Consider the following 13845-nt stretch of genomic DNA (forward strand, 5'->3'; position numbering starts at 1 on the left):
TATATAAATTACAATGAAACCCTAAACCCACAAACGAGTCAGTCTTTACTAACATAACCTAGTTTAACACTCTCCACAATTCGAGCGGCATAATCACGAAACTCGAGACTAAAAGAAAACACTAACAAATTAATAAAAATAATTTTTTTTTATTCATTGCATTGAAAGACTGATATTCACCGATATGGTGTGTACTCATATTCTATAAGAATTTTTTTTAACGTCACGACTTTATTTGCATAAGCATTGAGGAGACTTGGACAAACAACTTGTGTAGACGATAAAAATCTTTTTCAAAGTTGCAAACAAGTTTTTTTCTTTATTTTTTTGGGTTTGGAATCTACTAACGGTAGACGATAAAAATCTCTTTTACTTGAAAGTTTGGATGGTTCAAGATTTAAGAAGAAAAAAATAAACCAATAAAAATTAATCTTGATTAGTGCATGATTGTGGATGGTTGTAAGGTTCAAGAAAAAAAAAATTGTAAAAAATTATAATAGTGGTCAACCCCACCACCATACTTGGTTGAATATCAACACGGCTAGTTGATTATGTGTTATAACACCTATCGTGAAAGAAAATCATCACTACATACATAATAGAAGAAGACATTTTGTCATATGTGGTTATGGTTTATACGAAAAGTGGATACTAAGGCATCTACAAGTGATAAACACAACAAAAGGTGAACAATTTTCTTGAATCATTATGAAGAAAACGATAATATGGATGGATTGCCATAAGGGCATTGTTATCATCTGTAATGTATTAAACGATGGTTGTCATGTAAAAATGTTTGCCCCATGTGTAGGGCTACACCATTGCATGTCGTCGTCTAGATTTTCATGTCCTTACGATTTGAATATGATCTGATATATAACCCATTTTTATATCAGTTTAGAATACTACTAGTATAAATCATTAACATACTCCGTTTAACCTACTATTTTTTGAGGAGAAATTGTGTAGTTTTTTGGATATATTTTGCACAATTTTCTGTTGTTTTTTAGTTGTTTATGCTACTGCTTTTTTGCAGTTTAAAGTTGAACTGTTTTTTTCATAATTTAACGATGAAGTTAGTTTATCATAATAATTGTTCCAAATGTTTTGCCCTCGGTGTTTTATATTTTTGGTTCCGTCACTGCCCTATGTGTCGGGCTACATCATTGTGTGTTGTCGTCTAGATTTTGATGACCTTATAACGATTTAAATATGCTGTGACATATATCTTTCTTATATCGGTTTAAAATACTACTAAGTTGTATCATTAACATACTCCGTTTAACCTATTATGTTCATGCACCTACTATGTTTATGCAAAGTGGTAACAGATGTGGCATTTATATCATATTTTGTTAACATTATTCGGATAAATCATCAATGTTATACGGTTAAAGTCATCAACATATATTTCCATCTTCAGTTTATTACACAACTTTATACCTCAAACTTAGTATTAATTATCAATACTAAACAATTAAACAAAGGTACATTTTATGCTAATCGGGTACACTCGTACACTCCATCAGAGTTCTGCTCAATCAAATCAAAGATATGTTATAACTTAGACACTAAAAGAACTTATTCGAATTGTTCATTTGATCGTAGTCTACAATGAAACCAAAATAAACATAAAACATGCCCATTACTTCACAATTAAAATTATAAAAAACAAAACTCAAATCAACAAAACTAAAATTTGAATATGGCAGCTCCACTCGAAGGCTTTGACGCAAACACATATAGACCAAGGTCGCTCTTGTTAATCGTCCCATTGTCAATCCTAGATTGATAGAATTGCTCCTGCAAAAAAAAAAAAGTCCATCCGTAACGATGAAATCACCATTTTGGCAAAAATACAAAGAAATAAAAATCGTCTCCTTTGTATTATTTCTAAATAGTCAATAAATCAATGAATGTAGTATTTCTAAAGGGGAAACAAGTGACCTTTAAATTTAAAATGAATTGTGGGACGATGGTTTCTTTTACCAAAGCAACCGCACATCCACCCCATCCGGCTCCAGTAAGTCTAGCTCCGAGTGCCCCGTTATTTTTACAAACATTAACCAATTCTTCAAGTTCAGGACAACTGTATTTTCAAAAAAGTACATATTATAAGTACTATCAATAAGTATTTTATACACGTATGTGTTTATATTATTCATTTATATGTATGTATGTATGTATACCTGCACTCAAAAAGAACACTGCAACTGTGATGGCTATCATTCATTAGGTCACCCAGTTTCTTCAGCTTCTCCTCCTCACTGCAAAAGCGTTTCCAAAGTTAAGTTCCAAAATCTATACAAACGTGTTCTATTATATATATAGGATTTATAGAAATAAATACTCACTCGGAACTTGAAGATACGGCATCTTTGAAAGCATATACACGCTTCGCTTCAGAGTACACATGAGAGGCTCTCTGATAACACAAACGCATAAACCGGGTGATCATTAAATGAGCAAATAACACTTCCGTACATACAGAGAAGCCAATACCCATATACTAATTAATTGGTCACCCTGGGTTATAGTGTATCTCTGACAAGTTAAATGGGTAAAATAGAATGGACTGGCTATGAAGGAACTGGGTTATCAGCCATAGATACTTTAGTGCAATAACACCTCGCGAATCACTTTATCACTTTATTATGTAATAATATGATTTGTAACTGTAAATTTCCGATTACGCATGTAGCAATCGAAAACTCTGTACATAATGTATTTCAGTTACACCCATAACAACAACTTGCTAATTTGGACATGTTACTCAACCTGCCCAGCCCACCCATTTTGTCACCTCTACAGAGATGAACGTTGTGTAGTATAGATACATAATATCCCATATAACCATTTGAGGGATGCAGTGTTAATAATTGATAAAAAGTCATATTAGAATAAAAAATTGAAAAGTGGAGGTTTTGGTTGAATTGCATAAATGATATACAGTCTCAGAATACCTGGAATAGCTTGTAATGCTTGGCAGCTTTTAGCACATCCAGTGAAGAAACTGAGTCAGCAAATATCAAATCCAAGCTTTTAGAAGTAATTTTCTCGATATCTTCAGTTGTATATGGTTCTTCTTTCAGATACTCCTGAAATAGCAATAATCATACACAAATTTAAAAATGGAAATTTTAAGAAAGGTAGATATTAAAAGTACACTTCAAGAAAATTAGAACCATTCCCTCCCAAGCTAAATTTGTTTTTTTATTATACTGCCGACCCAACCCGTTAAACATAAAACATAACACAAATTGAATAACTCACAATTAATTAAAGAGGCACTTATGTAATAATAGAAAGCACAAACAGGTAGTCCGATACCTTAACAGCAAGGGTAGGGTCAGATGATCCATGATTGCCTGCAAATGATACACATAGACCTTCGACATCAGAAAGCGTTTTGACTTTTGATATCGCTTCTTCAGGGCCCATTCCAAGTTTTATTCCAAGTACAATCTGAAAAAGTCCCCAAATAGGCAATAATAATTACAAAGCAATAACAGTAACAATAAAATTAACAGGAGTAACCACCAAAAGGCTTTTGGCCTTACGCGACGTGAGGAGCCCATCAACTAAGAGGTTGTGGGCTCAATTATCATTTTAAGATAATTTGTATATATGAGAAATTGTACATATTATAAAGGGTATAATGCATAACATAAAAGAATATTAAGCATTATTATTCGACTTACAGAAGCTAAACGGCATTCAACAACCCGATTATTGTAGTTTGTTGAAGCGGTTACTGCTTTTTGTGATTCAGCCAATGAATGCGCTATCACAAACGTTCCACCAGCTGGAAGTTGCACATCGGTTGCATGAATCGGGTTAAAATCTATCAGCTCAGCAAATCCAGTTTTGGCCATAATAGATATTGCCTAGTTCAGAAAACGGAAAAAACATAAATAAATTCATACCTAAAATGACATATAAAAGCTAATAACTTGATAAATGAGTTACATATGTACCTGGTCCATTCCACCAGATTGTGTCCCAATGTGTCTTTCACAGACACATGTAAGTTGAGCAAGTTCTTTCTGCAATTGGAAATTTAAAAAACCCGTTATCAAACATAAATCTGTGTCCACACTTAAAAAGGTCCCATAATGTTGACAAACATATAATATATATTAATAGATAATAATTAATATGTATTAATTAAACAATATGTCAAAATCTAGAGATGATGAGAATACCTTGGGAAGATTGACATTGAGGGCAGCCATTATCGCAATTGTAGAAGAGCACACAAAGGCTGCAGAGCTTGATAGCCCAGAACCTACAGCCAAAAAAACTTAATCTAAAGGGAATTTATATTTCCACTATCAAAATTGATAAATCCACCACAATTGTGCATTAGGCACTTGTACAATACACATATCTAATGCACAATTTTGTGGATTTATCATTTTTGATAGTCGAAATATCATCATCATAATCTAAAACACAAAGGTTTGGTACTAAAACTGAAACCATTACACCTTTACTTTAGCGACATTAACAACATGATTCCAAATGCCATGTGGACATATTTCTTACCTGTAGGAACCGTTCCATCAATCATAACATCAAGTCCAACAGGTGAACCGACTTCTAGTCCTCCTGCTTTAGCATATTCATGGAAACCTTTATATCTGCAGAAAAAAAAAATCATAACTTTCTAGACAACGTAAAATGGCTTCATGTCAGAAGCATTTAGATTCTTGATTTATGACTTGTTTGACCATGAGCATAGGTAGCAAAACTGTAAATGCTCACCCACAGACAAAATAATGGCCCCATCGATGATTCTTAAGATCAATCTCCTGCAAATAAAGCGGTAGGCATAATAAGATAAGATTCCTTTTTTAAAAAAGAGCAGTAACAAGAAAAAAAATCTGTGTTCGAAGCAGAAAAAGGCCATTTACCTGGTCGGGATCAACAGGATACGTACACATTGTGTACTTGTCACTAACGTTTGCAATCCTAAGAAGCTTTTCAGATTCCCCTGCATCTCTTTTTCGAATGGCTACTATTGTGTCTTGCCTAATTGCCATGGGCAACACTGAATAGCCCTCATAGTCAATGTGCTCCCCAATCAAATTCACTCTTCCTAAATTCCAACAAATAATATTGTTAAAGCTCAATGTCAACTAAAAACATTAGAATACCATTAAGACATTAGCATACAGATGTGAACTCGATATATTCCAGAAAAATTAGGCTTTGTCAGTAGGGCCAAATATGTTTATGTTTATATCGGCAGTTCGAAATGTTGATGTAAATGTGATCATTTTGAAAGTAAAAGTCAAATAATGTAACGCACTACTTTGTAAAACTTGCAATGTGCGACTCTAGACATGGTTTATTACTGATCAATATCTATAATAGCCTTTGGTCCTCCTATTCCGTGATATATTGGTTTCAAATTAATCTCTTCTCGATTGGTAATAACCATTAAGTTTGAGATCTTTCATATTTATTTGTATTATTACTCTACAACATCCAAAAAGTCTTAATAACTCATATTTTTGCCAACATATACTACACTTTCTAAAAAATAACATCTGGACCCAACAAAATAGGGAATTTTGTGGACCAAAATTGACAACATAAAGTAAATTGCAAGTATAATGAAAGGTAATCCTTTCAACATGAAAAAGACTTTATTCTTATTCTAAAAAGCTTGTTTAAGATCAGATTCCTCATTCTTCCTTTTCATAAAAAGAGACTGATAGGGGGATCTAAACGAATAATTCTCATCCAAGCCAACTATTAACCTAATTTATCAAAATATTTATATTGTTTTCATAATTATGTTATGGATCACTAAGTTGTACCACCATTGTCACTAGGCATTAGGTAAGCTATATTTACCTCATATCTAGCATGGACTAGTTAGGGTTGCCGAAAATCGATTTTTCGGAATAAGACGGAATCAACAGTTTTTCAGTAGTTGCTGTAGCAACTAACATCAATGCAGTCAATCAATTCATCAACTGAATCACACATAATTTGTTACACTTAAGTTCACACTGATCAACATTGCCTACGTGGCTACGTACTGTCAGTTATCACAAATACATAATACTCCGTAATAATTATCATGATCATGATCAGTTCATCCTAATTTCATAATCACTTAACAATCAGAGAAGCAAATAAAGTGATCAATCAATTCAATTGTAACCTGGAGCACGCGCATAGATATGAGGAGCGTCACCGAACACTTGTTTGAATTTTGAGTTAATAATTGAGAATCGAAGCTCGGCTTCTTCAAGTTGCGATCCATCACCGTAAACTAAATCGAGCTTTGAGTAAACTGGAACTGGTTCATCTTCGTGTTTCGCCATTAATTGATATTGAACGGATTGATGGTGGTGTTGTGTTGTGTTATTGATGAATTATGAATGAATAAACAAGTGGAGAAAAGGATCACCGAAGAATCGTGAATAAATAATGGATAATTGATTAGCTTTCAAATTTGCAATTAATAATTTGTGATGAAAAAAACTTTGACTTATACGACAACCAAAATATATACGGAGTAATATATAAATTATATACTCGTAGTTCGTAATGTTTAATGTTCAATGTGTAATCATCATCTGGATAAGTAAATACGGAGTATATATTTTACTATCTTCTATAATATTAACTAGTCCTAATCCGGCCCGCGCGATGCGGCGGGGCCTTTCAGCATGTGTATTCATATTTAACGTAGCGTTGTATATTTACATCGGAAAAAACGACTCAGGTTTTAAGCGCCGTTTTAGATGTCGTTGTCTTAAGCGTTTTTTAAAAAGTGTCCATTTCGAACGTAGTTAGTTTCGTTTTGTTCTTAAATTTTTTTCGAGTGTAACGGTGCTGTCGGAAAAATTTAACTTGCGGCGAATAGAAAGATACGGGCTGTCGTTGTGTTAAGCATTTTTTAAAAAGTGTCTGTTTTGCGTATAGTTAGTCCCGTTGGATTCGTGAGACTTTTTCGAGTTGAACGGTAGTCTCAGAAAAATTTAACTCGCACCGAGCGAGAAGATATGGCCCGTTATAAATTCGGGGGAATTAATTTCTTTTATTTTAATAAAATTATATGTTTACACATGGTACCCCTAAGAAAGTTTAAACTTGAGGGGTTATTGTGTATATTGAGCCAAAGTTGAGGGAACGGTTGTAGTGTGAACAGAAACTCGAAACTACAATTGAAAAAAACCCAAAACTACACATTTCCACACGTCTTTTAGTATATAAGAGTTAATTTTACTCCGTATTGGTATAACACCGCCATCAATTCCGGTCAATCATCATCGTCGACTGTTTCATCGTCAATCATGAATCCCTTTCGTCAGTTTCAACCATCTTTTCCAAACTTTATACCGATCAATTCAACCATACCTCACCAATACTCCAAAAATCAATCGAAACCACATCTGGGTTATCGCCCAAAAAACGCTTCTTTTTCTCGAAAATCCACTATCTTCGTAGGAGGAATTACAAAATCAACGAGTTTGGCCACCATCAAGTATGCTTTCAAGCCTTTCGGCCCGATAAAAGGGTTCGCCTGGAAACATGGCAGAACTTTTGTTTTCATCAAGTTCACAACTGTTGAGGATGCAACTAAGGCAATTGCAGCCGTGAATAAGGCAAGGTTTTATGGAAGGTTTCTATCAGTGGGATACGCCAAATCAGATATGATTGGTGGAGATAATAAACGTGCAGAAGTTATACACAATTCCGGCAAGAAGACAGTAAGAGTAATGTTAACCGTTGAACAAGATGTCAAGAGCAGAATGAATAAAGCAGCTTTGATCGTCGATAAAACTCCAATTCAAGCTAAGAAACTGTTTAATTGGTTAAAAACGCGTGAAGCTTCCATCAACTCAGTTCTAACGTGGGGTAATTACGGGTATATCGTTGAGTGCAAAGATCCAGAAAGTTTCAAAAGAATTAACTCAGTGTGAAGACCCGTCCAAATTCATCTGGACGAATACATCATTCATTGATTTCATAGTGAAGTTTTGACCTCTATATGATACGTTTTGTAAACATTGCATTCTTTTGAAGAGGCACACCATAAATGAATATATAAATCCAAGGTTTTCGACATCTGATGATTTCTACGTATAGACAATCACTGTATATAATAGTTTTTACCAATACATCCGTTGACAATACAGTCAAATAAGATACACGGTGATGATTTTGTGAATGCAAAATTTTCTCGAAAAAAGCATGTATGACTCCATGCACATAGCTTGTATAACGTATAAGCAAACAGCGGAAGACTTCTAGGAACCTGAGAATAAACATGCTTAAAAGTGTTAACACAAAGGTTGGTGAGTTCATAGTTTTAATGTTGCGCATAATCTGTATATAAAGGTGAATCAAAAGTTTTCAGTTGTTTCATCCAGAAACGTTTATCAAAATATTCTACTAAATTGAGCACCCTGGTAACTAAACTTAACGTATATATAATTTATACCCTTTGTATAATCATCTTAATAATACACGCAAACCAACGTGTACGCTTCTCAAATAGCATACGTCCATTAAAAGGCTAGTGCTCTAGCTCGGACGGGGATATCAAGCCCTATGGATCCATATACTACTACTCGCGCCCACCAGTTCTTATAACTGGCAGTTACTAGTTACCAAAGCTAAAGGATTTTCGGTTCAAACTCAGTGTAGAATTTAGTATGTACTTGTATCCATTGCGTATAAAATAAAGTGCATGTATTCTCAGCCCAAAAATATATTGCAAAAGCAATTAAAAAGGGAGCAAATGAAACTCACCTTAGCAGCATATGAAGTCATTCATCGAAATGTGACCGAAACTCGGAATGTAATAATACTAATACTACTAATAATAATAAGATTAATAATAATATTAATCTTAATAATAATAATAATAATAATAATAATAATAATAATAATAATAATAATAATAATAATAATAATAATAATATATTTATATTTATACGGAGGAAATAATACAGAAGAAGAAGGTGTGCACAAACTGAATGAATTCGATCGCGTTTTATAGATGTGGCCAGCCCAAAGGTGCCATGCGATCGCATGGCTTTCCTAGCCATATCCCATGTGATCGCATGGGATGGTTTGACAGCACACATTCGTTTAACTTATTCTCGTCGACATGTTATTATATTTATATATAATATACATAATTTATATAAATTAATTATATATTATATTATATTCTCGTGCGTAGTGGACTTGTAACTTTTGCTCCGATAAGTCGTACGTCGTCACTTGACTTATGTCCCGGTTCCGGTTTTTCGAACGTCCTTTCGTACACTGAGAAAACTTGTACTTTACGTTTCGCGAATCGTACATTTGTTAAAATATAGACTTAAATTATCCATAAACTATACTACTCGAGATAAAACTTATACATTTTCATTTTGAAATAGTGTTTTACTGTAGCAAAGTTTTTTTACTGTAGCAAATAGTGATTTTCGAAAACACTGTAGCTTTTTGGGTACTGTAGCAATTCGAAAATACTGTAGCAAATTAGTGTTTTACTTGTTCATCTTAAACGTTTTAGTTCACTTATCTAAATATCAATCGAATCAACAAACGAATGTTACTATCGTTTACTAAATAACTTGAAATTATATATATGTATATATCTTTATTTAATATACATAAATCAGTTTTTAAATACACATTGCAAGTTATTTATAATTAATTTTAATAATTAATATTCCAACTTATTGTATATATATATATATATATATATATATATATATATATATATATATATATATATATATATATATATATATATATATATATATATATATATATATATATATATATATATATATTTGCAAATAGATGTTCGTGAATCGTCGGTTAATAGTCAAAGGTTAGCTGAATATATAACATTAGTTCAAAAATTTTGAGAATCAATATTACAAACTTTGCTTATCGTGTCGGAAACATTAAATCATTTAAAGATAAAGTTTAAATTTGGTCAAAAATTTTCGGGTTGTCACACTCAGGCCCAACGTTAAGTAATTTGGAATTCCTAAAAGTCCAACCGATGGATCAACGAGCTCTCAAATTCTCTAGATTCGCTCGTCTTGAAATTAGAGGTTGCCCGGTTGAGTGTTCGTCCATTGATTCTTTGAATCTCATCGTAGGTGAAATCAGTGGCGGAGGTACATGTATTGTAGTGGGGTCATATGACACCACTCAATATTTGTATTTGCTTGTAAATTATTATATTGTTAGTATAAAATTTTGGACAAATTTAAAATGACCCCATTGGATTTAATAAAAACTCATTAATACATCAGACTTTTAGGCTTTCAAGAGTGAATTATACCATATACATGGAAAATAATTGTGTAGTTCACACTTTAACAGCCTATTTAACACATAACCATTTAATATACAGCCATTTTGATACGATTAACGGAAAATAACCTTATTTTTTATATATTTCAACGTAATCCTAGTTTGTCAATTAAAAAGTAGGACTTCGACATATTTCGATATCTATTTTATGACACCACTCATCCGAATTTCTGGCTTCGCCACCGGGTGAAATAGGAGGAGAGGCGATTCTTGTTGATTCAAAATCCTCCGAAGTAAAGAATGCAGAAACATTATTTGTTATGGCTGAAATTACAAATCCCGGGCCCATTAATCAATACGTTGTTGTTAATGTTTCTTCTAATGTCTCTTGTAAAGTGTGGGTTCATGAACTTAAAGTGAAAACACCTATTGAAGACATATCAGAAGAAGATATACATCACCATAACTTGATGATTCAAGGGTTAATGGCAACTGAATTGGTACCCAATGAAATGTGTGTTAACGAAGACGTGGAAGAAAGTGGGGCTTGCTCATTGCCGGAAAAAGTACCATTTCCGGCAGGAGGTGTTGTCCATGAAGTTTTATTTCCGGTTACAAAGTCAAACAAGGATAAGTCTATTTCAGGATCATTGGGTACATGTGACTTATTCAGTACTCCTCTCTCTCCCATAAGTGGTAATGAAACAAGTGGTGAAGTGCATAATACACTAAAAAAGGGGGACAAGGTTTTGGCATCACAAAATAGCAATGGCAGTAAGTTCAAAACTTATTTAACTCCTTTTCCCAATTTAGATAATGTTGATGCTAGAACTCTTTTCGATCATGACCATGTATCTCAAAATAACAATGTTGACTTAGGTGACACTAATTTCCCACCATTGCCCTCTGTTACAAAAATGCAAGTACCAAACAAAAAACCAAATAGCCACCTCACTAACACTGACCACTTTTCTTTTTGTAACACAACTGATAATTTCCAAAAAAGTAAGTTCATGTGTTGATTTTTCTCATAAGAACGTATGTGGTGAAATTAGGAAAAGAGGTGCTAGCATTAAGTTATCAAATGATACCTGTTCTCAAGGGCCTAGAGATATATTAGAAGCGTCCACTCAAAATGAAAAAGGTTCTAGTTCAAAGGTTAATTCAACTCTTTTTGATACCATAAGTGAAATTAAATGTTGCAAAGCTAAGGGAAGTGAAACTGTTTTGGAACAAGTTTTTGATGGGGATGGTTTAGACAAACAGAACTTGGGAAGGGTTCATTCAAAGAAGAACTTTTAAAATTTGGTAAGGTTATGGATAAGTTGGCGGCCGAAGAGTTGCCAAAAAAATTGTCGAAAGCATGAGGATAGCATCATGGAAGACCCGAGGCCTAGGTAATATAAATAAAGGTCACATGGCGGGTTTTTTGGTCAATCGTGGAGGATAGTATGGTTAATTTGGTTGGCCCGAATTGTTGGAGATGGAAACTTCGTGACAGTTCTCAAATTTTATTTTGGCATGATTTTTAGGTTGGAAATTATTCACTAAAAGATCGGGACCCGACTCTATACGCTTGCTCATCTGCTCAACATTCCTCTGTTAAGGATTTTAGATGGCCTGAGGTGGGCTGAGGTCAACAAATGGGCTGGAGCTTGTTTCTTAATAGGCCGATTGTTTTGGAGGATCATTTTCTAGCGTCTGACTTGCTTCTGGAGTTGTACAATTTTCGCCTATCCCATGAAGACGACGAGATATTATGGCTTCCCTCAGTTTCGGGAGTTTTTAATGTATCCGAAGCTATGCGTTTGTTAGTTATTTTGGATAATTCTCTTTCACCGGATTGGAAGAATATTATTTGGAATAATCGGGTTCCTTTTAAGATTTCCATTTTTCATTGGGTAGCTTGTAATCGTAGTATCCCGGTTAAAGTTACTCTCATTCGGAAGCATATCCTTCCGGCTCATTATTCTTCACTTTGTGTTTGGTGTTATTCCTAGTCCGAAGCGGATTGACCATTTGCTCATTCATCGTTCTTGGTCGTATATATTTGATCCGTCCTTTTTAATTGGTGGAGCATTCGATCGTTTGTCAAATCAATCTCAAAGTATTTTTATGGGCCTCGTTTTTTAAATTGTGTTCTAGTCATCAATTTTACGTGCGGGATAACAATTCCGGTATTTTATGTCATTCGGCTTAATTCACTATTCTAAAAGTTGGATGAGTTTCTTTGTATTTGTTACCTTCATCGATTTGATGAAGGTGTTTATTAATATATGCGTTCTATCTTTGCAAAAAAAAAAAAAAACAAATTTTATTAATATACCATAGTTTGTACAAATTATACAAAGAGGGCCTTAAAAAGTGAAGACCTACAACAACGACTCAAAAGTATACATGCTAACTAAACAAGCCATTAAGCTAACAGATACAAAAATTACACGACAAGTTACACAACAATTGCTTGTGAGTTGTGGATTATGAAGCCAAGTATGTCAATCGATGATTTTTATCTTACATCTTTTCGCGATCCACTCGAATGATTTATGTTGTACTACTCTACTTCATGTCAGGGTAAAAAAAAGTTTAACTGTAAGTTTATCATTATTTTGGTTAAGACAATTTTTTACTACGAATCTAGCGGTATTTTATATTAATTCGTATTCGTATGGGTTTGTTTCATGTGTACTTTAAAAGCATGTGATAAAAGCACTATTACATCCTGTATAAGATTAGTTATTACATACAATTTTTTCAATTATACCCTTTATCTTGTCACTTTAAATCGAATTTAGGGTCAAATATAGAAAATCAGAGGAAATCATTATACCGAATTATTAGGGATTTTAGTTGGGATCCAAATCAGAAGGATAATAATTGTCTTATCATGTGTCCATAGAGCACAGATTAGATAATTCCATAGATATAAATCAACTTTTTTTAACGACTGTTAAGAGGAGTCACTGACGGAGTGACGGGGTCTGAACAGGATGTCAACAGTCAGTCATCGATCATGTCCCTGAACTAACATGAAAGTCATACCGTCCATCAGGAGAAAACCCCACAACGTATAAAACCTCCGAGGCCCATGAAATGAGTGGGTAACCACAAGGGAATCACTGACGGGGTCTGAACGTGATGTCGAAACTCAACCACTAATCATTTCACTGGAAGTACATTACTGTCCTACAACCACACCTCTGTAGGAAACCCAATAACAAATCCATACGGGCATCACGTGTGGTAAAACCCCATCGGATGAGTCTCAAACGCATAACGTCCAAAACCTCCGAGGCCCATGAAATGAGCGGGTAACCACAAGGGAGTCACTGACGGGGGTCTGAACGCGATGTCCGAACCCCCCCACAACGAATCCATACGGGCATCGCGTGTGTTAAAACTACTTCGGATGAGGCTCCAACGCATAGATGTTTGAAACCTCCGAGGCTCATGAAATGAGCGAGTAACGATAAAGAAGTCACTGACGGGGGTTTGAACGCGATATTGGAACTCACCCATCGATCATTTCCCTGGACG

General features: G+C 34.2%; 1 protein-coding gene across 1 annotated transcript; it reads right to left on the bottom strand.

Annotated features, from left to right (window-relative positions):
- Window positions 1–1467: 1467 nt before the first annotated feature.
- On the bottom strand, window positions 1468–6477 carry LOC139847163 (galactokinase). The gene is made up of 13 exons (XM_071836780.1): window positions 6179–6477; window positions 4917–5101; window positions 4768–4814; window positions 4549–4643; window positions 4206–4288; window positions 3978–4046; window positions 3702–3887; window positions 3331–3465; window positions 2964–3098; window positions 2355–2425; window positions 2190–2267; window positions 1948–2089; window positions 1468–1803 (listed from the first exon to the last, which is right to left on the bottom strand). The coding sequence occupies exons 1-13, from the start codon at window positions 6339–6341 to the stop codon at window positions 1693–1695; spliced, it is 1500 nt and encodes a 499-aa protein (XP_071692881.1). The 5' UTR covers window positions 6342–6477; the 3' UTR covers window positions 1468–1692.
- Between the last annotated feature and the right edge of the window lie 7368 nt (window positions 6478–13845).

This window comes from Rutidosis leptorrhynchoides, chromosome 5, assembly GCF_046630445.1.
Source record: "Rutidosis leptorrhynchoides isolate AG116_Rl617_1_P2 chromosome 5, CSIRO_AGI_Rlap_v1, whole genome shotgun sequence".
Classification (NCBI taxonomy): domain Eukaryota; kingdom Viridiplantae; phylum Streptophyta; class Magnoliopsida; order Asterales; family Asteraceae; genus Rutidosis; species Rutidosis leptorrhynchoides.

Bases quoted from the DNA above. Each gene is read 5' to 3' on its own strand.
- LOC139847163 (XM_071836780.1), bottom strand. From the start codon at position 6,341: ATGGCGAAACACGAAGATGAACCAGTTCCAGTTTACTCAAAGCTCGAT. The intron at 4,289-4,548 runs GTAAGAAATATG...TTTTGGCTGTAG, and splicing joins TGATGGAACGGTTCCTACAG to GTTCTGGGCTATCAAGCTCT. The intron at 3,466-3,701 runs GTAAGTCGAATA...GGACTTTTTCAG, and splicing joins TTGAATGCCGTTTAGCTTCT to ATTGTACTTGGAATAAAACT.